The sequence below is a fragment of the Dermochelys coriacea genome, chromosome 7 (genome assembly GCF_009764565.3).
Source record: "Dermochelys coriacea isolate rDerCor1 chromosome 7, rDerCor1.pri.v4, whole genome shotgun sequence".
In the NCBI taxonomy this organism is placed as follows: domain Eukaryota; kingdom Metazoa; phylum Chordata; order Testudines; family Dermochelyidae; genus Dermochelys; species Dermochelys coriacea.
The window spans coordinates 52,322,466-52,350,127 of NC_050074.1; the positions used below are offsets into that span (position 1 = coordinate 52,322,466).

The following is a 27,662-nucleotide window of genomic DNA, read 5'->3' on the forward strand; positions in this document are numbered from 1 at the left end:
GTTATAATGGTACATTGGCCTGCTTGCAACTGTTTGCAGCTTGGGGACAAAACCAGACCTGTCAGTCACTCAGTGGGAATACCCCATCCCCTGAAGTTCCTTCCTGGGTTCTTTGCCTGCTGCAGTGTCTCTTAACCCTTCCAGACTACTGTACTCCTTTCAGGAGTCTGATTTTGTCTTGTGTACCCCCAAATTTCACCTGACTTAAAAACTACTTGTTTATAAAATCAGACATAAAAACGTAAACATGACACAGCACACTATTGCTAAAAAAATTGCTTACTTTCTCATTTTTACCATATAATTATAAAATAAATCAATTGGAATATAAATATTGTACTTACATTTCAGTGTATAGTATATAGAGCAGTATAAACAAGTCATTGTATAAAATTTTAGTTTGTGTTGACTTCGCTAGTTCTTTTTACGTAGCTTGTTGTAAAACCAGGCAAATATCTAGATGAGTTGATGTAGCCCCTGGAAGACCTCTGTGTACTCCCAGGGATACACTTACCCCTGGTTGAGAACCACTGATCTACTGCGTCGCCGGCGGCTCCCCTAACCTTCCCTCCGCAGATCCTTTCAGAGGGAAATTACAAACTTCATTTTGGATTTTTAGATTAACATGTTGTCTAATTCCCAGCCACGTCCCAGAGTTGCATTTACTCTTTGGGGAGATTGTACCCTCAGCTCTTCTTCCCCTTCAGAAGTATTTTCAGTGGTTCGTGCCTACAGGCTTCACTGGGAACATCCAGACGCCAAAGGAAGGATCCATGTCTCCTGCTTTCCCCTTACTGAGCGGGGAACTCAGCCAGCTCTGTGGGCAGGATGAAATTTCCCTCACAGCCCAGACTGGGCAAGGTCACCTCTTACCCTTTCCCCAAGCAGGAGAGGAGGCAGACAGGATTGGAGAGGATGGCTCTATTGGGCAAGGAGCAGCCAGGGCCAGGGCTCACCTCAAACCACCTCCCCAGGCAAGAAAGGACGCAGGCAGGGTTGGAAAAGAACTGGCTCCAGATCAGACGGCTCCCTCTCCCACACCTTCATGGGGGAAGTGAAGACAGCAGGACAGTGTACCAGATGGAAGATCACACTGGAGTCCCTATAGCCCGCACCAGCAGCTCTGCCTCTGACTGCAGAGTTCATCCATCTCCTCCCCTCCGCTTCCCCACCGGTCATAGATAGAGGGCACTGGACACAATATGGACACTGCCAACAGCAGAGTGTGTGGTAAGAGGCTTTGGGCCCAGCTCCCTTCCCATAGTGCCACTTTTATAATGGCCCCCACCACCCAGGGGATTCCTACTCACACGCCAGACTGGGACCTCCTGAGGAACACAGCCTCATCTGGCCCATGTAGTTCTCATGCAATAGAGGGGAGGGGAGTTTCAGGGGAGCCCATTCTTGAGCCTCAGGCCAGCACTTTCCTTGAGGGACCCAGAACGGCCCCAGCTGGGGAGGAGAGACAAATAGGCCTGGCCTCTTTCAGGACAGGGAGATCAGTAGCCACTGAAAATATTTTCAGAGCAATCTCTGAGCCCAAGTTCATGAACCACTGAAACAGGATTATGGGGGCAAACTCTTAAAAGGGAAATAAATGAATAATAAAATTAGTGGTGTTTTTCCTGCTCTTCTTCCTGGAATGCAGCATGGCACATAATCCTCAGCACCTGGTTGCCCGTCTCACCTTCATGGCATGCAGCAGGGCAGATCAATGTAGAAAAGACCAGGCTATAGACATAGAATATCAGGGTTGGAAGGGACCTCAGGAAGTCATCTAGTCCAACCCCCTGCTCAAAGCAGGACCAATCCCCAGTTTTTGCCCCAGATCCCTAAATGGCCCCCTCAAGGATTGAACTCACAAGCCTGGGTTTAGCAGGCCAATGCTCAAACCACTGAGCTATCCCTCCCCCCTGTGCTGATTCCTCTCTGTTCATGCCCCCACCCAAAGCATTCTTCCTACTCAGGGAAGGGAAGCCAGTAGTCCACATCAGAGTCACTGAATTACATGGTAAAATATATTTAAAAAACCAGCCAGACAAAGAGGATAGATTCTGTCAGGCAAGAGTATAGTGAGTGTGTGAAACTGCATTGCAGAGGTCTGCAGCTGCCCTAGTCAAGCTATAGCTGCACCCTGGGAAGGTGGGAGAGAGGAATAGGGATTTTCTGCCACACCTCAAAGATTGGAAAAGCATCAGTCTGTCTTCCCCAGCTGAGGGTCGCCAGGCCCTAATGTTCTGGTTATTGCTCCAAGCTTCGGTTGCAGATTGCCATATCTCCCCACCACCTCATCTTCCTCCCCTGCACTGATCGCTGTGGTGTGACAAGAGAGACGGCAGCCCAAATGTGAAAGAACTGGCAAACAGTGAGGGGCCTCTTGGCCCACCATTCATTTCTAGTCCATTTTTTAAAGCCAGAAAGTTCTTCGGTGTGCACCGGTCATATTTAACCTGCCACAGATAAATGTGACTATTTTCCTTGGTGTTACTGGGAGAGATGCTTACCTGAAAGAGTAGCCTCATCATTATCCAGGCCCTTCACAGGCAGCTAAGTCCACGCAGGCATCACCTGATTCCATGAAATCTCTCAGTGGTATCAAAACAACAATAATAAACAAACAAATATGATCTGTCATCTGACACCCCAACTTGCCTTGCAGGCTGTCACCAGCAATGCTAACATGGGTGGACAGTATTGTAGATATGATCCCTTGCAAGGCTAAAAACCCACAGCCTAAAGGCTTCTCTCCAGTTAGAAGAGTCATCAGAAAAGTTGACTTACCATCCTGATTCCTGCCAAAAACTATAGAAAGGAATTCATATCATAAAGCAAGGCTGTGAAGCACAGCCAGAGAAAGTAATAGCTAGATCAAGTGCAGGGTCAGTAGCTGTTCTCTCTTGCCTCGGTTATCTGTCAGTCTCCCAGTCAGTCCTGTCTGGAGTTAGGCCCCTGATTGGTGCCACTTTCTCTCAGTTTTAGAGCAAAAGGGCTGTCTGTCTGTCTGTCTACCTATCATCATCAACACCATCATGGCAATACCAAAGAGACATGGCCTCCTTGCAATTCAGGTGCCCACTCAGATTGATCTCTGGGTTGGTTCCTAAGGTGCTCTGCCTGTAAATTCAATTTATGTCCATTACTGTTATCTTCTCCTGTCACCAAAGTTTTTGGTGCCCATGTGATTGCTGGCCATATGGTGGCATTCCCAGGTACACATGCTTCAGAATTTATTGGTCTTCTATTCTAACAACAGGTCCATACCAGGAAAGCCACCAAAACTGAACCAGTGCTGATGGAGGCGGTTGCTGGTTTCGGCTTCAAACAGCCATGTTTCTGATCTTGTGCTGCCACTTGATTGGAGCTGCCCACGAAGACAAGAATCAAAAATGTCAATCCAATATTCAGCCTCCCTCAGCACCCACATTTCACTGCTATACAATAGAGTTAGTATAAATATGATTCTATAGATCCACCATTTCAAAGCAAGCTTGATGTCACAGCATCCTCACAGAGGTTGCTGTGAAGGGCTGCAAGACAGCTACTACACACGCCCGACCAGGCACTGCTACCGAAAATCTCTGATCAATGGCACTGGGATGCACCGATACCCTCGAAGACTTATATGGCAGAAGTTGGATTAGCAGAGTGGTTCCTATATCCAGAAATAGTTCATTCCTTATAAGTCAATTTGATGGACTGGTGATCAACTTCTTTGTTTCTGGAAACAGCCATTAGAGTAGGCCTCCTGATGGCTACTATATCCTTTCAGATGAATCTTTTATCAGAATCTTTTAAAGGGGCCCTGTAGCCCCTCTGTGTTGTGAGCCAGGATGTGAGGTGGTGAATGACCTCTCTCATGGTCCGTGCTCTGTGTCTTCCCACCTTTTCCACTGCTCCCCAGTACAATATCAAACATAGGAACAAGACGGTGGCAGTGATACCATTATTGCCTTTCTGGCTGTAGAGGCAATGGTTCTCAGGCCTGATTAACATAGCATTGGATCTTTAGATATCTGTTTCACAGAGGAGATTTGCTATTGCAAAAACCAGTTGTCCATTCAGGGCCAGGCATATTTAAAATAAATACTTCAGTGGAGTGATTATTGCTCTCCTGGACCCCAAAGAGAAGTCAATAAAAAGAACTCATTCTGCTGGTTGGTACAAAGTCCTTAGTTTAACTAACATGTTGATTTAGTGAAACATAGTCTTGAGGTCCCCCGGCAGGGCTTTATTGTGGGTGAATAAGTGTGTCCAGGCAAAAAGATCAAGTCTCTCTCTAGTATAATTTTCTCTGTATGTTCAAGAAAAGGCAGTTTCCGTAGGGCACCAGCCTTACTCCAACCCTGCAAGATCATAGAGCATGACCCTGAAATCTCATTCTGCTCCTTCCAGCACTACCCAGATTGAATCCCTGCAGAAAGTGTCATTATACTTCTTATCCATTAGAGCAGGACTCCTATTTCCAACCAGATGAATGTTTTATTTGCAGCTGGGAGCTTTCCCTAACGAGACCCAGTAGTGTACATCCAATTCCGACATACAATTCTCACAGCTGTCATAACATTCATTCCCCAAGTAAATTCAAGAAATAGTCCTCCTTTGGTTAAATGCCAAAATCCAGGCCTTAGGAGCACTGAAAATCCCATGGTAGAGTAGTGATGTCTCCTGAATTGAGAACTGCTGGGTGCCCACATGGCTGTTAATATATAAATTCACCAAGTTCTGCATATTTGTCATCCAGTCTTAGCCAATGCCTCAGCAAATGTCTTCTCCGAGGCCTATTGCCAGGGGCAGATGGAGGAGATATTTATATCGAGCCAGCAGAATGGTGCAGCGGAAGTGTGCTGGGCCCATAACGCAGAGGTCGATGGATTGAAAACATCCTCTGCTAGGGATAGGCCTGTTTATTTAGGGGGCTGGGGCACATGACTTATGAGGAGAGGCTGAGGGAACTGGGCTTATTTAGTCTGCACAAGGGAAGAGTGAGGTGGGATTTGATAGCAGCCTTCAACTACCTGAAGGGGGGTTCCAAAGAGGATGGAGCTAGGCTGTTCTCAGTGGTAGCAGATAACAGAACAAGGAGCAATGGTCTCAAGTTACAGTTGAGGAGGTCTAGGTTGGATATTAGGAAACATTATTTCACTAGGAGGGTAGTGAAGCATTGGAATGGGTTACTTAGGGAAGTGGTGGAATCTCTATCCTTACAGGTTTTTAAGGGTGGCTTGACAAAGCCCTGGCTGGGATGATTTAGTTGGGGTTGGTCTTGCTTTGAGCAGGGGGTTGGACTAGATGACCTCCTGAGGTCTCTTCCAACTCTAATCTTCTATGATTTTATGATATATCATCTACATTGTTTTGGGTGTCCTCATTTAAAGGATGATCCTGCTTCTGCAGGCACACTGCTATGAGAATCCCATCGTAATGGATCTGTGGATCTTAGAACAAAGGAGAAGAAGAAAATTTATCCATGCTTACCTGAAAATTTCCTTTCTTGAGTAATAAGGTCCACAGACCCAGTCCCTCAGGGAAACAAATGGATCACCCAGAATAGAGATGGAAATTGGCATCCAAGGATTTGTTGTTGTTAGGTGAATTTTTTTTTTAATAGGTTTTTTCCTCAAAAAGCATACTATCGAAAGATAGTTTTAATTAAGAAACATTATAGCTCAAAGATCTGATCATGGAATAGGGATTATAAATTCTAATTCTACAGTATGAGACAATATATTCATGCAATATTTAAGAAAAGTTTTGTAAATGAGTTCCGATAGTTCATAGATTAGGGACCTAATTTTATGGGATTCCAGGGGCTTCTGAATTGATTATTTAGGTTAATCTTTCTATCTACCCAATGGGACTCAGTGCTCAGGCTAGAAGATATCATCAGAGATGCTTAGTTTTGCTGCTCTCAAACTGTGGATTTGTGTCTCCAGAGATAACATGCTTGTTAACAGCAGAAATGTTTTAAAATAAATAAATAAACAATGTCTAGAGGTGAGAAATAACAGACCTCAACCCTATTGTCCCTCTGCAAATTTGTGTACACAGAGTCAATCCCTTACCTCTCCCTAAAAGTGCAAAGTTTCAAAAAGTTCATTGAACAGAAGATTGTTGGGGGCAGAATAGATCTGGACAAGGGGAAGAAGTCTGGAGATAAATGTGAGAAGGGAGGGACAGGCAGTAGAAACAAAAGTGAAACTGTTTGAGCAGCATATTCCAGAAGTCTTGATGTCTTTCTGAGTGTAGCCTTTATTGATTTGAGATCTACCATACCACTCTCTCACTAAAAGGGAAAACCTGTAATGCCAGTAGGCCGTAAAAGAGATCCAGTTTGGGAATATTTTAATGAAGTTCCTCTACCTGTGGGTAAGACAGGCATGCGTGCAAAATGCAAACAGTGCAACAAAGAAATGCAAGGCCTGGTAGCTTGAATGAAACAACATCATGAGAAGAGTTCCTTCTCAGGAGGAAGCTGTGTTGAAGATGATGAAAGGATTATTTTTGAACATGCAGGATCTTCAGGTTGGTAAACTTTTTTATTTCATACTTCTTTCTTAAGGACTGCCCGTTTTCTTTCTGGACTATTCTTGAATTCTCATGTTTGAGCAAAAAATATAGTTGTTACTGTCTGGTACTATCATTTTAGATGCAATTGTGATAAAATATAAATAGCTGAAATAGGCAGATCTTCCTTTTACAATTTCTCCTTGAAAGTAGTTGTGACGGGTTGGATCACAGAAACCCCCTTGGGAGCTGCCACCTGATGTGCCCAGACTACTTCTGCTCCTGCTTTCCTGCCCTGCCAGCTTAGGACTTCAGTGCCCTGCCTAGTTTGAGCCAAACCGGCTACCTTACTACAAACCCAGACCCAGGTCTGAACCACGTCCCCTAACAGCTGTAAGCTTAACTGAAAGCAGCTTACAGAAGTGTTCCTGCATTTAACATTCAGATGCCCAGCTCCCAATGGGGTCCAAACCCTAAATACATCCGTTTTACCCTGTATAGAGCTTACAGAGGGTAAACTCATAAATTGTTCGCCCTCTATAACGCTGATAGAGAGATATGTACAGCTGTTTGCCCCCCCCCCAAGTATTATTACATACTCTGGGTTAATTAATAAGTAAAAAGTGATTTTATTAAATACAGAAAGTAAGATTTAAGTGGTTTCAAGTAGTAACAGACAGAACAAAGTGAATTACCAAGCAAAATAAAATAAAACCTGCAAGTCTATGTCTAATAAAACTGAATACAGACAAAACCTCACCAGTTCCAGTACAGCTTCCTTTTACAGACTGATCTCCTTCTAGTCCGGGTCCAGTAATCACTCACACCCCCTGTGGTTATTGTCCTTTGTTCCAGTTTCTTTTTTTGGGGGGTGGAGAGGCTCTCTCTTTAGCCATCTGAAGGCAAAATGGAGGGGTCTCCCACAGGCTTAAAAAACTTTCTCTTGTGCGTGGAGATCCCCTCCTCTCTCCTATGCAAAGTCCAGCTCCAAGATGGAGTTCTGGAGTCACCTGGGCAAATCACATGTCCATGGATGACTTACAGTTTTTACAGGCAGAAGCCATTGTCCACATGGTTTCTTGAATGTCTCCAGGAAGACTTCTTATGTGGATTGGAGCATTCCAAGATGCATTGTTCCTTAAGTGCTTCTTGATTGGGCACTTAACTTTGCGAATTCCTTTTTCTAGGAACTGACCAAATGCTCTACTACGGTGATTTAGAAATCAAGCGAGGACATGGCCAATATTCATAACTTTGAATACAAAAATGATACATGCATACAAATAGGATAAATAGATTCAGTAAATCATAACCTTTACATAGATATGTTACATGGCATATGTAGCATCGAACATATTCTGGTTATGTCATATATATTCGTAAGCATATTTCCATAAAGCCTTATGGGGAGCACTGTCACAGTAGTACTGGGAGTCAGTGAATGCAATGAGTAATACTAAATGAGCAGTATGGTAATAATAATTGAATAACTGCATTGACTTATTTTGTTTAGGAGAATCCATCCTCAACATACAGGATTCCGAAGACTATCCACCTTCAAGATCACCATAGTTTTCTATAGTTTCAGAGTTATCTGCCAATGATAGTGTTTCAGTCACATCATGTATGTCACAGAGTCACAGTATATCACCTGTAGCAAAAAGAAAAAAAATCTCCATCATCCAGAAACAACCATAGATAAGTTTGGTGATAAGAACCAGCAGATTACAAAAAGAGGTAATCGATGAAAACATTGCCTGGTTTGTTTATGCAACAAACTCTCCTTTTCGTATGATTGAGAACCCACACTTCATTAACATGGTTCAGTCATTAAGACCGAGGATACAGTTCACACAACAGAGCAGATGTCGCAGGCAGATTGCTGGATAAAATGTATGAAAGAGAAATTGAGCAGTTTGCAAAAGTTCTAGAGGGTGAAATTGTTAACCTGAGTCTTGATGGGTGGAGCAATGTTCATAATGATCCTGTTGTATGTGCTTGTGTGACGGCAGAAGAAAGGAATGTCTTCCTTACAGAAACAATTGATACATCAGGAAATGCACACACAGCAGAATACTTACAAGAAGTAGCAGTAAAAGCTATAACAAACTGTGAAAAAAAATTCAAATGTCTAGTATGCAGCTTGGTCACAGACAATGCTGCAAATGTATCCAAGATAAGAAGAAATTTAGAAGAGAGTGAAGAGAGTCCCAGGTTAATAACATACAGTTGCAGTGCTCATTTTATGCCCCTCCTAGCCAAAGACTTCAGTGTTCCAGAAATAAAGATTAATGTTACTGAAATTGTAAAATACTTCTGTAACAACTATTTTGCAGCAGCTGCTCTGAAAAAAGTGGGAGGAAGCAAGCTAACTCTCCCACAAGATGTGCAATGGAACTCAGTAGCGGACTGTTTTGAGCACTATATCAAGAACTGGCCTAATCTGATGACAGTTTGTGAACAAAATCGTGAAAAAAATAGATGGCACTGTCACAGCCAAAGTTCTCAACATTGGGCTTAAGAGAAATGTTGAACACATGCTGAGTACCCTGAAGTCTATTCCTGTAGCCTTGAACAAAATGCAGGGAAATAGCTGTTTTATTGCTGACGCTGTTGAAGTTTGGAAGTAACTGAGTGAGATCTTAAAGAGAGAAATATGCAATGACAGAGTTGAATTACAAGCGTTAAAAAAATGAATGGGACAAGCACTATCTCCAGCTCATTTTCTTGCAAATATTCTCAATACTCGGTACCAGGGTCAAACCTTAACTGCTGAAGAAGAGGAGTTGGCTATGACATGGACATCCAGCAATCAACCCTCCATAATGCCAACTATAATAAACTTCAGAGCTAAGGGTGAATCGTTCAAGAAATATATGTTTGCTAATGAGGTTTTAAAGAAAGTCACACCGGTGAACTAGTGGAAGTAACTTAAGCACTTGGATTCAGAGACTGTTGAAATGGTAATCTCACTTTTAACAGCAGTACCTTCTTCTGCCGGTGTAAAAAGAATATTTTCTTCCTTTGGACTAATTCATTCCAAATTGAGAAATCGTTTGGGACCTGAAAAAGCAGGAAAGCTTGTTTTTCTTTTCCAGATTATGAACAAACAGGAAAATGAAGGTGAAGATGACTGAATTAGCTGCAGAAGCCAATATTTTAAGTTTCTCATGTTGACCTGGCTGACGTAGTTGATTTAATTTTTGTTTTTTAAAAAATATTTCATTTAGCTATTTTAGTTAAAAAACAATTTTAACAAAAACAAACCTGATTTTAAAAAACTTGAATGTTCAACTAAATTCAAAAATTCATATGCTTGTTTTGTTAAAATATTATATGTTTTCTGTTGAAGAAAAAAATCCAGAATACATAACGTTTTTGTTTTAGTTAAATAAAACAATTTAAATGTCTGTCTGATGATGTTCTCCTCCTAATACAGCAAGGCAAGAAAATCCTCCAAATATTATTGATTAACCTGTAATTGGAGATAGTTTACCTCCCAATGACTTCATAAATATCTGCTTCAATTACCTTTGGTAAATGAAATAACCAAACAATCATTCGTTTTCTGATATAGCTGTAAAACTAATCTGAAAAGTTTTCAAAATAAGTCACTTTAAAAACGTATAGTGTGTACCTTTTAAAAATGAAACCTACATCTATCTCTGAGTTATGAAGAATATGTATTAAGGTTATTAAAACCAACAAGAATGCACTTTTATGTAGAAATCCATGATTAAATCGAGTCTTCCTGACTTTTGATTTAAATCAAATCCATCCTGTTTCCTAATGCAAACCAGAGAATCTCATTGTACCATAGTTAATATAACTAATGTATGCCCTCTGTCCTCCTGCAGACTAATTCTGCATTTCACTGTTGCTTAGCATGTTTGTCAGCATCTCTCACCTCATACATGTTGTGTATTCACAAAAGACCCCATTTGTTTCCCAATCTCACTTTCCCAGTAGAATTCAAGCATTAAAAATGTTACAACCATTTTGACTCCTTCCTGCTTGGTGTTCTGGCTCCCTATGGCTGTGGCCATCTTAAACTTTGTGGACTTCAGCTTTGTATCCTTGGTACCTGCCAAGGAGTGAAACTGAACAGGACTGCACAAGCCAAGTTAGTTTTATTCTCTCCATCAGGTGGTGTGATTGTGTCTTTGAGCTCCTATAAATTATTAATGAAGAAGTGACTTTAAATATTTGGGTTCACAGCAGGGGAAAGCCTGTAGGAACATTGGATTCTCCCATCTGTGTCAGAGATCATCTCAAGAAGTTGCCCAGTGTGCAGTCGAGCTGCTGAAACCACTGTGTAATCATATGGAGAACATGCACAATTACTTCCAGGTCAGAAGGCAGCAACTTGATTCTTAACAGTTGTCAACTGTTTTTTGTTTTATATCATTTATTTTATGGAAATGGAGGGGCAATGACATACAATAATTCTTGAAATAATATTTAATTAATAGTTTGTTCTGTGTTTTAGGCACTAATTACAGAAAACAAGGAGGTGGTGGATGGACCACGAGTGAACATCCAGGAGCATCAGCTTTTGTCTTCTTGTTACCAGCAGCTGCTGCAGGTCTTTCGCCTCCTGTTTGCTTGGTAAGTGTAAGGAGTGGCGTGTGCACAGGGGTACATAAACAAAGCCTATTTATTGCTTTTTGTGTGGGTTCCTCTTCATTGAAGGGCTCATATGTAGCAAATAGCACATGCAGAATATCAAATTGCAGTGATACAGGCTTTTAAGAAAATGTTATTTTGACGGGTTGGATCTTAGAAACCCCCTGGGAGCTGCCACCTGATGTGCCCAGACTACTTCTGCTCCTGCTTTCCTGCCCTGCCAGCTTAGGACTTCAGTGCCCTGCCTAGTTTGAGCCAAACCGGCTACCTTACTACAAACCCAGACCCAGGTCTGAACCACGTCCCCTAACAGCTGTAAGCTTAACTGAAAGCAGCTTACAGAAGTGTTCCTGCCTTTAACACTCAGATGCCCAACTCCCAATGGGGTCCAAACCCTAAATACATCCGTTTTACCCTATATAGAGCTTACGCAGGTAAACTCATAAATTGTTCGCCCTCTATAACACTGTTAGAGAGAGATGCACAGCTGTTTGCCCCCCAAGTATTAATACATACTCTGGGTTAATTAATAAGTAAAAAGTGATTTTATTAAGTACAGAAAGTAGGATTTAAGTGGTTTCAAGTAGTAACAGACAGAACAAAGTGAATTACCAAGCAAAATAAAATAAAACCTGCAAGTCTATGTCTAATAAAACTGAATACAGACAAAACCTCACCAGTTCCAGTAAGCGCTCTTTTACGGACTAATTTCCTTCTAGTCCGGGTCCAGCAGTCACTCACACCCCCTGTGGTTATTGTCCTTTGTTCCAGTTTCTTTCTTGGGGGTGGAGAGGGAATCTCTTTAGCCATCTGAAGGCAAAATGGAGGGGTCTCCCACAGGCTTAAAAAGACTTTCTCTTGTGCGTGGAGACAAGAGACAGGAGAGGGGTCTGTCATTTTAAATGCAGACTTTTCACCTTTCTCCTGGGAAAGATCCTCCCCACAAAAGGTGGGTGGACTTTCTGCCCCCCCCCTCTGTCTGGGCTTCCTCCTCTGGGTCAGGCACCCCTCTGTCCCCCAAAAGGGAAGGTGACCCTGGTCCAGCTGTGAGCTCACAGCTACCAGCTATGACAGACCCTTCACTGGCCAGCAAAATTCCAACCTTTGTACTTTGTAGCTGGAAGCAAGCCCAGCCTGAGTTCTTGGGGTCTGTTCCCACCACAGTGGTCACCAGGTCCCCAAATTTCACCTTTGGGACACATGTTTTTGTGCACCCCAGGGCAGGCCCTGCCCTCTGCTGACCTGTAACTTTCTGGCAGTCAGCGGCTGGAATGGCCCCCCTGCTACAAGGTGGTACATTCCCCTTCCTCGGGGAGATGATTAGAGGACAGGAGCTGGCTTTGTCCAGCCCCCACCCCTGCCCCGGGACTTGCCTGGAGTCCCAGGGCTACAGGAACTGGCCAGAACCATCCCTGTCCCCAAAACTGCATTCTTTACTGCTACAGAGGAATCTAAGAGACACCCTTCTATTCCCCCAGAATGCTCCAATAAATTTGTTAGTCTCTAAGGTGCCACAAGTACTCCTTTTCTTTTTGCAACTACAGACTAACACGCTAGTACTCTGAAACCTCTGATTCCCCCAGCAGTCCATGTGATTCCTCCCCCCCCACTGGGGCTTTTAGCACAAGATTTCTTTTCACTGCTGACCAACCCTGGAACAGATTCTGCCACATTAAAGAAATTATTCCCCAGTAGAAACGGTGCAAAATTGTGTGCTACCGTTGCAACAGTCAGTTCAGCCTGCAAATGACTAGTCTGCACGTGAACTTTAGCTAAATGTGCAAGGACTTTGTAACCTCTCGCCATTTTACCTGGCAATAAATCCTTCTCCTGGATAAGGTTCCTCCTGACCACAGAAATCTCAGCACCTGTGTCCCTCAAGCCAAGAAGTACTTCCCCATTGATTTTAACAGCATGCATATGCTCATTGCTTAGTTGTGTGAAAGCAAGCTTTACAAATCCTGTGTAGAAAGAGGCCTGGCTTTGAGAAGTAGCAGCCTTATGCGTTACTTGCTGCCTGCTTTTACTCAGCAAGGAACACTTATCCCTCAGGTGCTCGGTGGACTTACAATGATAACACCTCTGGGGCTCCTCTGCAGGTGCAGGAAATTTGGGACAAGTAACAGGAGAAGGGGGAGGTGAAAGCCCAGCCTCCTTTTTCCCAGGGGTAAAACGGTGATTCTGCTTTCCACCAACCCTGCACCCCTCAGCCAGTGGTTTGTGTTTTAATTGCAGCTTGTGCTTGCTTATAAGAGTCTGCAAATCCAGCTAATTCACCCACTTCATTCATTTTTTTGTCCCACAAATACTGTTTTACATTATCACTGCACATGTTCAGGAATTGTTCCTGAGTAACCAAATCACATATTTCCTCCAAGCTTGTGATGCCTTTCCCCCTCACCCACTTATCTACCAAATCTTTCATTTTATTTGCATAAACCATATTATTTAATCCAGATCCCCTCTTAAGACTCCTGAGTTTAACCCTGTAGGTTTCAGGTGTAACTGTTTCAAAACCAGTTTCTTTAATTTACCATAGTTTAAAGCATTATTAGTAGGCATCTTATTGAATATGTCCAGAGCTCTGCCAGTTAATTTTGTTATTAATGTGGTCTTCAGGGATCACATGGAGGGTGCACAGTTTTTCAAAGATGATGAAATATTCAGCAGTATTGCTGGATTCATCATACTGAGGGCATAGTCGCTCCCATTTGTGGATTTTTGGGGAAGTGGAGCCAGCAACTGGAGGGATTTGTCTCTTCAACTTTATAACAGCCAGTTCATGCTTCTGGGCTTCCATAGCTCTCTTGTGGGCAGCCTCTTCTGCCTTTATAGCTCTCTTCTGAGCAGCTTCCACCCTGGCGGTTTCTGCCTCCACCCTGGCTGTTTTTGCCTCCACAGCTTTTTTGTGGGCAGTTTCCTCCCTGGCTGTTTCTGCCTTCACAGCATTAATTTTTAATTGCTTTAATTCTATTCGTTTCTTATGGTCGATTTCTTTTCTTTTTTCCTTGCTTTCAGTCTAGCCAGCTTTAGTTTATTAGCTACTTCACTGGCAATCATTTTCCTGTGTTCTTGTGCTGGCCACGCCCCTCTGCAGCTCACTGAAACTGGGATGCACTTAGCTTAGGGGATTCTTAGTTAACAGAGACTTTCACAGTGTCCAGTGTTCAGCCTTTCTGGGTAATTTGCAACCTGTGCAGCTGTTTTTTGATCCAGTTTCTTTTAGCAAAAAGAAAAGGAGTACTTGTGGCACCTTAGAGACTAACAAATTTATTAGAGCATAAGCTTTCGTGAGCTACAGCTCACTTCATCGGATGCATCCGATGAAGTGAGCTGTAGCTCACGAAAGCTTATGCTCTAATAAATTTGTTAGTCTCTAAGGTGCCACAAGTACTCCTTTTCTTTTTGCGAATACAGACTAACACGGCTGCTACTCTGAAACCAGTTTCTTTTAGGTATCCTTGGGGGTGGAGAGGCTATCTTCTTAGCCAACTAAAAACAAAATGGAGGAGTCTCCCATGAGCTTAAATAAACTTTCTCTTGTGGGTGGACACCCCCTCCTCTTTCCTATGCAAAGTCCAGCTTTAAAATAAAGTTTTAAAGTCACCTGGGCAAGTCAGATGTCCATGCATAACTCACTGTTTTTACAGGCAAAAAGCCATTGCCCACATGGTATCTTAAATGTGTCCAAAAAAACTTCTTATATGAATTGCAGCGTTCCAAAATGCATTGATCCTTAAGTGCTTCTTAATTGGGTACTTAACTGCGAATTCCTTTCTCCAGGAACTGACCAAATGCTCTACTAAGGTTATTTAGAAATTAAGCCAGTATTCATAACTTTAAATACAAAAATAATACATGTATACAAATAGAAGTAATAAATTCAGAAAATTATAAGCTTTACATAGATATGTTACATGGCATATGTATCATAGAACATATTTAGTTATGTCATATATATTCATAAGCATATTTCCATAAAGCCTTATGGGGGACACCATCACAGTTATATATTACAATTGCTGTATATTCAGTCAAGCTATAAAAAATTGAAACTATAGATGATTAACCATAGTTACAGTAATTTAAGATCCCATGTTGGAAATTGGTTCCAAGGCAATTACCTGGTTTTAACAGATCATGTGATCTTGGATTAAAGCCAGCAGAAGTAAGACACCTATCTTTGTGCTTTCCAGTCTGTCTAGACATCTAGGAATAGCTAAAACAGTAAGTCCCTCTCTTCACTACTCAGCATGCAGGCAACAAGAGAGAAAAATTGGTCCATAGATACTACAATGATGGCTATAATAGAAATACATATTCCTTACAATAACAACAAAAACTCAATGTTATGATTGCATGATTAAGCACTCAAGCCAGAGGTGCAGATGCCAAAGTTACGGTTGCACATGCAACCCAAACTTGGCCTCTACAGTTGCTTAGATAATACAATATAATATCATAGAAACTTTTTTTCTGCAACCTAGTATCTTTCAATGTATACAGTGAATAAGGCATGGCTCTGCTGATCATTGTGTATATAAATTTATTTCATGGGCTATGTTTGTCGGGCATATATAGAGTTATATGCAGTGGTGGAAGATGATACGGATGTATCTGAGGTAGTTGGGGGAAAAATGTGATGTTACATTGTATTATTTGAAAAATAGTATGTGTCATTCAACGCATACACAGAAGGGGGCAGAATTAAGGGCATGATGGTAACTCTAACTTTGGCATTCACTAAAGTTTAAGTGCTTAATGATGAACCTTAACATTCCCCTAAAATATTTGAATGAAATTTCCAAGGGGTGCTTGTTTGATTTTAAGAAATTCCGTCCTCTGAAGCTCTTTGGCTAAGTTCCAGTGGGAATACCCTTTGTCGTGCAAGGGGTACACTAAGTGAGGCAGTGGTCACTGAATACTTACCACATTCACTGAAGCCAGGGTATGAACTTTCACTGACCAGTTTTGTGTTCTGTGTGCATAATGCTTTTAATGGCCTAGAAAAGCTAAAGCAATTTCATGTGACCCAAATTCTCATTTTTTTTCAAGTATTCTCTGATCTCCTCTCTTTCTGTAGCTAGGACAGAGCTGTTCTAATTGTCCAAACTTCTTTTATTTTTCTTCTTGAAAACAGATTTAAAAGAGCTCAGCATCTTAAAGCCATTGTGTAGCTGGCATTAATTTCTTCCCCTCCTCCAATTTGTCATATTGATGATGTTCTGCGGCTCCTCTCTTTTCCCAGGAGTGGATTTTCTCAACGTGAAAATAGTGACTTGTTGAGGTCAGCCCTCAAGGTCCTTGCAGACAGACTAAAGCCAGGAGAGACAGAGTTTCTTCTTCTTGAAGACCTAATCAGGTAGGATAAATGAAGGCAACCGTGCTGCATCCCCAGAACTTTAACAGGAATAATATTCAAAATGTTTTCTATATTTCCTGTGGGTGTTCTGCACAAATATGACAGATAAAACCGATTCAGGGTCCCTGATATTTTTAGAACACAGGGCTTGATGCTCAGGGACAGCATAAATATATACACACAGCTCTTGGAAAGTGGAGGCACCTGAGGTCTATGAAATACTTGGAAATAGAGGAGGGGGTACCAGTATGTCTAAAATATTCTGAGGGACAGCAAGGAGTGCCCTGATTAGAGCAGGAGAGAGAGAGAGAGAGAGAGAGAGAGAGAGAAAATCTCTTCCGGGTGTGTAGTGGTGTTCAAAAAGCACACTGAGGGAGTACAAGGAATGGGTTGGAAAATGATTCTGAAAATTATTATAATTCTGCAGTCCAGGGTCTCTCTCTCAGTTCTGGATGTCTGGGCTGCCTCTGCAGCTTCGTGGAGATGGATCAGTATTTTGGTGCCACACGCTCTGGCCACCCCGCATCTGGTGCTGCTTGTTGCTGGATTCTCTCCTTCAGCGGCAGCAGACAGTGGTGATTTCTATTGCCCCTGCCCTTACTCTTTTCTGTTTTAACTTTTTCTGCCCAGTTTTTGGGCAGTGGGGAGCAGGGTTCCCCCTCCTCGATGTTTCTCCTCCTCCTCTCTGGTTGATTAACCCTTTGGAGTTTTAACCCTCTCTGAGCCTCTTCTGCAGTGTTTCCCTGCTCGCTCCTCTGCCCCTTACAGGCATGGCCGAGCAGCCAAAAGAGTACTGGGTCAAATCCAAGCAGTGCTCAATTTGTGAGGCAGCCTTCCCAGGCTTAGCAGACGATGAGTTGTGTTCAGCCTGCACCCAGCCTTCCGTCCCTAATTCTGTTAGGTCCTGAGTCTATGAGTCGGGCAGGCAAGTGGGGTCCTTACCCACCAAAGCATCTGTGACTCCAATGGGGGAAAAATGGACCAGGAACCCCAGGGCAGAACAGGGAGAGGTTCCAAAAACAAGGAGAACCCTGACCACTTGACTAAGGGGATAAGTCCCAGGGGCCTCTTGCAGAGCAAGTCGTAAAGTGGGTCCTGAGTGCCATGGGGAAAGAAGCGGGACTTCTAATCAACCCCCTCCCAAGCTGTCCAGATGGATCTGATGAGTTCCCCCAAACCCCACCTCCCAGGGGGAGTGGGACCAATGGGGGAGGATTCAGAGCCAGATCTCTCGAGAGGGCTCCAGGCCCTAAGGAAGACAAGCTGTGGGCAGCAGAGCTTCTATGCTCCCAAAGTGCGGAAAGAAAATTAGTAAATTAAAAAATCTGAAAGGGGGGAAAAAAGGCACAAAAAATCCAGGAGGTCCAAATCCTCCGATTCCTCCCTCTGTGGAAGGCGATATGTCTGGCTCTGACTCCAAACAGCCTGGGGGAAAGCTCAGCAAAGTCTTTTTCTCCAGGAGAAATGTCAAGCCATGGACAGCAAGGTTATCTGCACAATTCAAACCCAACCTCAGCAGGCTCTTGAGAGTGAGCATCAGAGTCAATTTCTTCCCTCAAAACCCTCCCCGGTGGCGGTGATACCACTTCATTCTTCCTTCTCGGAGGCGAGTAGGGTAAGTGGGGTAAGCCAGCTAAGGGTCAGCACATTAACAAGAGTGACCTCAGGCTCCATAACATTCCAGACCCAAAGGGCTCCATTGCTGAGATACCAAAGGCTGATGCTGCTGTAGGGTCCCTCCCCAGGGATATGGTTAGCTCCTCAGAAGGGGAGTTCTACTCTATGGATCCCACAGATAGGAAGATGGAGGCCATTCTCAAACAAGACTTTGAAGCCGCCTCTGCTACCTTCTGAGCATCCCTGGGAGCAGCTGCCTGCTTTGCAAGAGCATCTCTCCTGGCTGGGAGATCACAAAGCCCTTAAGAAGAGAGATCACCCTGACTTTGGCTCCATTTTAATGAATATCTCCCGAGCAACAGTGATTGTAGCTGACACCTCAATGGATGCAATGAGGTTCTCAGAATGAGCCATGGCTTCCGGCTAAGCTGCCAAGCATCACCTCAAAGCATTTACCCATGGCTGCAATAGCTTTTTCACCAGCTTAATCCCAGTCTTGCTTCTTTCTTGTTCTAGTCCTGCCCCTGCCTTATTCTTGTATTGGATCCAGTCTTGCCCCTGCCTTGCCACACTCCAGGTAACCCAGTTCAGACCCTCTGCTCCAATTCCTGAGCTCTGACCCTTGGCTCTGATGTCTGGCCTCTGACTCTGGTTCTGACCCTGCTCTCAGATTCCAATCTACCAACTCCTGTTCTGAACACTAGGCCTGACTCCTGTTCTGACCACTAGGCATGACCGCCCACATCCCAGCCATGTGACAGTTTGAGCAGCCCACAACACAAACAATAAGAGCTGATACGGTGAGTATGGATTCTACAAAGACCAATATCTCTCTGATGAAGATAGTGGGAACCCTGTAGACCTTGCAGGACCTAGCAGGCCCAGGCTGTCAACCTAGAGGCACAGAATGCAGTCCTGCAAGCTCAAGCTGCCACCCTGTTCACTCCACTCCCTGCTTCTCACGAACCTGAGCTCCCTCTGCCTAACAAGTTCAATGGTGTTAGCAAAAAATGTCATGGGTTTCTAAATCAGGATCAACTCCTGTGTCTGCTATGCCCACAATTGAATTCCATTGACCATGCCTGAGTGGGATTGATTATCAGCCTGCTTACTGCGGGGACAGGGAGGGTGTCCTGGTTTGGTCTAGAAGGTCTCTGTCTGTCCTCCAGAGTCATTAAGTAATTGCTTTCATCTAGGAGAGCATCGACACTAAATGTGTACTCCTCTGTCTGGTCCAGATTCTACAACTGGTACCAATAGCACAGTGCAAATCCTGGAAATCCTGGAATTCCAGCCATTCTGGACTTTCTCTAAGAAGGCATGGACAGAAGCCTTCAGTACCATTGCATGTTAGGTATTTGTTCTTAGTAGTGTGCATAGGTAGTCAGATTCCTTCTAGCAGTCCAATTATCCAGACTGGTGGTCAGTCCAATCTTCCCAAAATGGGACCTTCTGCTAGTTTTGAGGGCCCTACCAAGGACTCCATTCGATCCTCTGACTTCAGTGTCGGCCTTTTATTATGCTTTGTATTTTAGTAGCTGCCATGTCTTCCAGGCTAGTGTTGAAGCTGGCAGCCTTACCCATACACGAGCCTTACTGTGTGTTTCATGTGGTTAGGGCGGTGCTCAGAACCAAAATCCCTTCTTCCTAAGATAAATTTCTCCCGCCATGTTTCCCAAGAGGTTATGCTTCCTTCATTCTGTCCAAAACCACAACATCCAACAGAAAAGACATGGCAAACCTTACATGTCAGAAGAGCTTTAAAATCTATCTAAAACGCACAGAATCCTCGAGAAGATCAGGCTCTCTCTATTCATGTATTTTCATCCAAAATGCCTCCATTGCTAGTAGATTAGACTATGTATTATGGAAGTTTACAAATCATCAAAGGTTCCTGTTCCAAAAAGGATCAAGGTACACTCCATGAGATCCTTAGCATCCTCCTTAGCATCCTCGACATACCAGGGCACAAGCTACACTAATGAGTAGCTGTGTAACCACTGCCCTGTGACCTGGGATGCCCTTTGCAATGCCTTACTGCTGTAGCTTCCAACCTGGACTGCTCACAAACAACCTCCAGCATGTAAGCCATGTCTGTGTGCTGCAGCCAGCCAGCCAGAACTTGGCCCTTACCAGCTTGAGTTTTGCTGCAGGGTGACCCCAACACACCTGCAATTCCAGATCTTCCCCCAGAAATTTATGTCCTGTGCTGCCAAGCCCTTTATATTAAGTCCTTTATTCCTTTAAGGGACTAGTATGCCAGTTTATTATTTTAAATAGAGTACCCAGAAACTCCACTGAAGTCCAGTGACTCCAATGAAACACACTGGATTAGAGAAAAAAATAAAACAAGTTTATTAAAGTGATATGTATGAGGCATACAAATCAGAAATGGTTACAAAAAAAAAGAACAGAAAATGTTTACTAACGCTTAACTTAACAAACTGTATTAGATCCAAGAAAAGTTTTTTACCACATACTCCAGCAGATACTGACCAAACTCTCAGGACCCACTCCCAGAGTCCAATGGCTGTTTTCCTTTGTCTTCTTAGGGGCAATGCCAGAGACAGACAGGGAGAGAGAGAAGGGTTTCTTGGGGGTGTCTGCCCGTTCCTTCTATAGTCCTGTCCTCATTTGAGAAGCATTTCCAACTGGGAGCAAAGTGACAGGCAGTCTGGTGAAGAAAGGAAACTCCATGTTGTTTCTTTGCTAAGATGTAGATTTTTGTCCCTGCTCCCTTCCTTGCCAAAGAATGGCCACTTAGCAGGTAATGGTCCATTGGGTTTGTTGACTGAGCTGATCAGGCTGAGGCGTCAGCTTGCCCTTTGTCTCTGAGGAACTGGTTTAGCCATTCCCTAGACTTCTCTGGGAAATATACTTCAGTCATGATTTCAGTTTATACACATAACTTTGCATATAATGTTGCTGTGTGCAGTTTGCCATTGTATGTGCAAGTTATGAGTTTTCAAATGAGTCTCACAAGGCATACCTTGTACAAACATCATTATAATAGTGTGTAGGGTGTGAACACAGTATCCACTGTCACAGCATCCACTTCGGAAATTTGCAAAGCAAGCACTTGGTGTACAGCTAACACCTTCATTAAGCACTACAAATGGATTTTCTGTCTTCCGCAGAGGCCTCCTTTGGCAGGAAGATACTGCAGGCAATGGCCAAGAACTAACATAGACCTTTGAGTGAGCTCATAAAAAGAGGGTACGTCTTTTCTGCCAAACTCTTGTTTCATAACTCTCCCTATATCTTATCACTGCTCTCTACTTCTCAGATATCCAGAATTGTGGGAGACACTGGACCATGGAACAGAAAATTTTGTAGCGATATTTTTCTTCCTGCAAACAGTGTCTCCCATGATTCTAACCACCCTGGATGACTCATGAGTTGAGGTCAGATACTAAGTGGAATCATTACCACAGGACTGTCTTTCTTGGTCTAATGTACATAGTTATTTTGTTATCTCTGGAATATTTGTTAATGTTATGCATGTTTCACAGTTTGGGAATAATTCATCTGATGGCATGTGGGAACAGAAGGGGTGTGGCTAGACCAGAAGGTGCCAAAACTCTGCTGATTCACCTTTCTGAGCTGCTGAGAAAGGAGAGCACCTCAGACTTCCAGAATTGTGGGAGACACTGTTTGCAGAAAGGAAATGATCAGTAAGAATTTTTCCATTGCATCAAATAGGCCAAATTCTCTTTTGCATTCAAGGTCTACTGGACATTAAAGGATAAGTGTGGCTGTCCAGAAGCCAGTCATGGCGCTCCATTCTGTTAATCTATGCCCCAGCATTAGTTAGAACAGCCCTTAGACTGCTCTAACTTACACCTCTGACATAAGGTCTCAGTGTGACTTAACACGAGTAGAGAAGTGGCATAGTGTACCAGAGCATCCCCTCTCTGCCCCAGCATGCTCCTTATCCTGAGAGAAGATGGGGCAGTTGGCCAGCTCTGCCAGCCTTATGCCAGCAAGAAGCTCCATTCCATCAGGGGAATTCTCTGTGGAGTACTGTATGGTGAGAATCTGACCCCTTTGTGTGGTGCAGTGTTAGAGAGTCTGGCTCTAAAAATCAAAGGGATACCCTCATTTGAAAATACTGCATTCAGTTTTAGTCTCTCCATCTCAAAGGAACATAGCAGAAATAGAAGGAGTTCAGAAGCATGTCATGAGAATGATTAGAATCTAGTGATACTGAGAAGGCTTGGTCTGTTTTTGCTTAGAAAGGAGATGAAAGAGAGAGAACATGATAGAGGTTTGGGATAGAGAAGGGAAGGTAGATCAGGTGCTACTACTTACCAGTTCTTATTATAAAAGAACAAGGGGGACATTCACTTAATGTAAAAGTCAACACATTTGAAATGGATAAAAAGTAAGTACGTTTTACATGACATCATTTGCTTGTGGAACTCATTGCAACTGGATACCATTGAGACAAGGAGAGTAGTAGGATTCAGCAAAAGGAATAAACATTTATATGGGAAAACATCCAGAGTAATGTAAGATAAAAATAGTCCTAATCCCCAAGTCAACCTCAAACTGGCTGAGGTTAGACAGAAGCTTGTTTTATGGAAAGGTTTTTCCAGTACAGTAACTCCTCACTTAATGTTGTCCCGGTTAACATTTTGTTGTTAAGTTGTTGATCAATTAGAGAACAAGCTCATTTAAAGTTGGGCAGTGCTCCCTTATAATGTTGTTTGGCAGCCGCCTGCTTTGTTTACTGCTTGCAGAAAGAGCAGCCCATTGGAGCTAGCTGGTGGGGGCTTGGAACCAGGGTGGGGCGGCAGCCCCCCCTCAGCTCCCCTAAGTTCCCTGTGTGGAAGCCACCCAGCAGGCTATCAATTGTCGGGCAGTTCAGCTTTCCCTCCCACCACTGCTGTGTGCTGCTCCTGCCCTCTGCCTTGGAGCTGCTTCCAGGAGCCTCCTGCTTGCTGTGAAGGGTGGGGAAGAGCAGTACTAATGTCAGGGTGTCCCCCTCCCCCCTGCTCCTGCCCCTTTACCTCATCTCCACAGGGTGGGGGGGAGAAGAACACGACAGGACTCAGGATGGAGGGAGCTTGCTGGCAGCAGCTGCTATCTCAACTTGCTGATCTACTTTAAAAGGCAGTGTACTTAGAGTGAGATCAACATACTTAAAGGGGCAATGCGCGTCTCTCTCTCTCACACTCGCACTGTATGTGTGTGTGTGTCACACACACACACACACACACACACACACACACACACACACACACACACACACACACACACACACACACACACAGAGTGTGTGTCTCTGTCTCTCTCTGCCATGCTGTCTCCCCTTCCTCCATTTGTGCTGCCTTGTAGAGTGTGAGGCTACATTAACAACAATGTGTTAACCCTTGAGGGAGCAGCCGAGTGCTAGTTCATCATTTAGCAGTAAGGCATTCCCTGGGAAATATCCCACCCTTTTCCACCCTCTGACTTCACCACCTCAACCAAGCTTCGCAATCATCATTACTGTGTACAGCACTAAATTGTTTGTTTAAAACTTATATCGTCTATGTGCGTGTGTATTATATTATATATATAATAAAATATAGTCTTTTGTCTGGTGAAAAAAATTTCCCTGGAACCGAACCCCCCCTATTTACATTAATTCTTAAGGGGAAATTGGATTCGCTTAACATTGTTTCTCTTAAAGTAGCGTTTTTCAGGAACACAACTACAACCTTAAGCGAGGAGTTACTGTATTGAGGCATCTGGTGCTGATCACCATTGGAGACAGGTTGCCAAGCTAGCAGGATCTCACGGTCTGATCTGGGCTGGCACTTCCTCTCTTGCTGTGTATATATGTGACATATCTGCAATGTCTTCATCCCTTTTCTTCCCTGTCACCCACAGCGAGAGTTTTCACTACTTGCTGAATTTCCAGCACAGCGTTCCCAATTTCCAGTGTGCACTCACCCTCACTCAGCTCCTGATCGTCATTGCTGAAAAACCTGTGGCTAGTTGGAAAAAAGATAAAATAGGTAATGTGTGCAGAACCTCTTTTCCTGGACAGGTTCTTTATCTGTAATGCTTTGGCTATTCTTTATCTGAAATACTTTGGCTTCTCACCAGGCAGTCTAGAAAACTTGCTAACATGAATAACACTAAATGCTCAAATAAATTTGTTAGTCTCTAAGGTGCCACAAGTACTCCTTTTCTTTTTGCGAATACAGACTAAAACGGCTGCTACTCTGAAACCTGACTAAATTTATTGGAAGCGCTTTACCACCTGCTTTATTATATGTCAGTCACACAAGAAAACAGTGTACAGTTCTATTAGTTTTTTGTTTTTTTTAATCATTCTTCAGTAAGAAGAAATGATGGCTGAAAGGCAAGATGGCTGAGAAGAAGCGTTTAACTTCAGCCTAATTTTACTGATAAAAGTAAATTGGTACAACCACTAGAGTCGGCACAATTGTACCACTATAAAGGTGCTTGTAACAGTATAGCTTATTCACATACATTAATGAGAATAAACTATAGTGGTATAACTGCATCCCAACTGGGGGACTGTTCCACTTTAACTATTTCTGTTCCTGACACTATACAGTAAAGTTTTAGAAAAACTATAGACAAGCCCTAATAAAGCAAGAGGAGCAGCTCTTGCAAGCTGATTAGAGTTCACTTGCTAATGGGGACAGTAGCCACATGGGCTGAGAGATCTTCTTGCAAGGAATATGCAAGGAAGCTTGCTGGCATTCATTTCCCATGTTCTCCAGATACTGCTAAAGCGAAGAGTGCAAGTTTGCAGGCTCCTCTCTCAGCTGTAAAGTGTTGCATTCTAGCAGTGTCTCAGATCCACAAAACTATTCAGAATTGTACACAGTTACTTCATCCCAGGGAGAGAATGTAGGGGTGAACTGTCTGCCCTGGATAGTGTTACAAATTGCCCTTCCCCCAGAGCAATTCAGTCAAATTTGAGAGAGACCCAATGGGTTTTAACAAGTTATTGAAAATTACAATAGGATCTAACTATATGATCCTAGGCTACAATACTGCAAGTAAGTAAAATCTCACTCCTCACGTCCAGCCAGGCGTACCAGCTGCAGTCGGATGAATCTGTTTCTCTGTCTAGAGTATGTCACTAATGCACTACACACCACACAGAGAAACTCTTAACACACGCATCTATACTCTAGGCTACCCATGCGCCCTGTGACAGGCACATACCCAGCATGTCCAGACATGCCCCAACCATGGCTTCCCTTACTGCTGGAAAACGTGAACACATACTAAAAGATAAACATTAAAAAATAAGGAAGGGTAAAGGTGGCTCACCCTGGAGACATAGGAGCATCTCAGGGTGCGGCCTGTGTGTGGGCTCTATAGTCCCTTAACAATAGGAATAACGATGAAAAATTTACTCTTAGCTGATCATTTCTTTTCTTTGGCCATTTATGTCAGAGAAGCAGATGCAGCCTTTGGAGGAAGACAATTATTTCTGATTACAAAATTCTAAACTGTAAATTTGCTGGTTCAAATTAACATGAACAGGCAGTGGCCAAAGGGAAAGTTTACCTGTCACCGGTACACTAACATTTGAGTTCATACTTGTATATCAGCATTGGAAAACCTCATTTCTGGTTTCCCATGGGGGCGACACTTAGCCCCTGCAGCAGGGAAAAACTGATCTCTGGCTCCACAGACCAGAGGGAGGAAAGGAAACCCATTGTAGCATTGTCAGACATGAATGGACAAAGAGCGAATGACTCCAATAAGAACCACTGTACCAGGCCAAGAGCTCACTAGACTTGTGTATAAATCTCCTTAGTGTGGTGAGTAATGATCTCTAAGGAAAACACCTTTTCCAACTCCCTCAGCTTTGGCAGGCACCTGTATGGAGAGCACAGGATCTGCTTGAAGTGGAATTACATTGTAATTAGCCAGAAGCATTCGGCTATCCTGCATTTGTATGAGGGAGAAGAAAATTATCTTGGATGCTTGTATTCTCAGTGAAACAAAACACATCCAGGCCCCTCCTCATTTTATTGCTTATCTTTGACAGCTTCACTTGCTAAGCAGTTCCTCTGCCAGTCATGGATGCATCCCAGTGGCATGCGAGAGAAGGGTAGCCAGTTCAGTGATGCGCTGCACACTCTGCTCTGGTAAGAATGCTTTGCTTCTGCTGCAGTAACTTGGTTTCTGAGAGCAAACTCTCTTCATAAACAGCTTTACTCTCCGTGTCTGTTCAGGTATTCTGGCTAGATCAACCCAAGGGGTTCTTTAAGAGTATCCAGTGTGCAGTGTGCTGAAATGCTTCTCCAGGAAGCCTTGTCAGGCCTGGGGAACAGGAAAAAATATAAACGGTTCTTGAAAAACAGATTGGAACAGTTTTCATAACCTTTCCCCCCCCCCCCCCCAAGACAAATAAGACAGGAAGCAAACAGTAATCCTACAGCATGTGCAAACTGTGTCTGGAAACTGATGTTTGTGCAACTGCATTTTCCAAAAAGCAATTTCAAAAGCAGCCATTTTAAAATCTTTTACTTTCAAAAGGATGTTAGTTAATATCATCAAAGCTTTCTCAAGATGTCTGTGAAACTGCACCTACAAATCTGAAAGTATGAAGAATTTTATTTTTAGTTAGCAGGGGATCAAAATCAGCCTTATATTGATACCACAGTTGCAACCTTAACTATGGAGAGGCATCCAACTCTCTGCATTAGACCATACACCTGCGGAACCAGGCCTAGAACTCTGTACCTATAGTTCCAGAAACACAAGCCTCTACCACTTGAGTTAAAGGAAAAACTCTGTTAGATCTCAGCTATAGAAAGATCCCCAAGCCTTCTGTTTTTTCTACACCAAATTTGTCAATACAGTCCAACACACATGCGTGTGTTTGTGAGCGTGTGCATGTGCATATATGCATTCTGGCAGTATAAAGGGGCTGCAGTGTAGTGTCTGATTCTGCTTCTATTAAAGACAATGGTAAAAGCTCTAATTGAGATCAGTGGGAGCAGGACTGACACAAAACTAACCACAACAAATAATTGTTAATATTTTTGCTTAATTGCAACCTATTTCTTCAGGTGTAGCTGCCATGTCAGTTTAAGGAGTTCTAACTCTCTGGAAGGTTGTGGCAGGGGAGACTATAACCAGCCACTGATGAGCTAGAGAAAAAGGGAGAAAGGCATAGGTTCAAGTCAATGATTTTCAATGACATGCAACTCAGGAACAGTTTGGCTAGAGGGAAGTCAGGAATGGGCTTTGTAATGGAAGCTACTGTCCTGCCCCTGCATAACATGTACTGACTTGTTATCCTGATGTTTGGGTTCAGTGTATATATGGAGCACACAGACAACATCTTGAAAGCTGTGGAAGACATCTCCAGTGTTGGGGTCCCAGAGCTGATTAATTCTGCTAATGATGGATATTCTTCAACTTACCCCACGCTGACCAGGTAATAATATCAACAAAGACCTTGAATCTCATGTGCTGCACAATAGCAATCGCTGGCTTCCGACGTTCAGATCTCTTATTGTCTGGTCTGTCTTGTTTTATGTTAAGGTTTCATACTAGTAATGTT

At 43.3% G+C, this 27,662-nt stretch overlaps 1 protein-coding gene across 7 annotated transcripts in view; it reads left to right on the forward strand.

Annotated features, from left to right (window-relative positions):
- The window catches only part of FANCD2 (FA complementation group D2), a 188,564-nt gene that overhangs the window by 97,170 nt on the left and 63,732 nt on the right, over positions 1-27,662 (forward strand). For all 7 annotated transcript variants that reach the window (XM_038409532.2, XM_043518412.1, XM_038409533.2 and 4 more), the window contains 6 exons: positions 10,723-10,854; positions 10,994-11,112; positions 16,379-16,492; positions 23,987-24,114; positions 26,139-26,238; positions 27,414-27,536. In XM_038409532.2, coding sequence (XP_038265460.1) covers positions 10,723-10,854; positions 10,994-11,112; positions 16,379-16,492; positions 23,987-24,114; positions 26,139-26,238; positions 27,414-27,536 — 716 coding nt within the window. The remainder of the gene's footprint in view (positions 1-10,722; positions 10,855-10,993; positions 11,113-16,378; positions 16,493-23,986; positions 24,115-26,138; positions 26,239-27,413; positions 27,537-27,662) is intronic.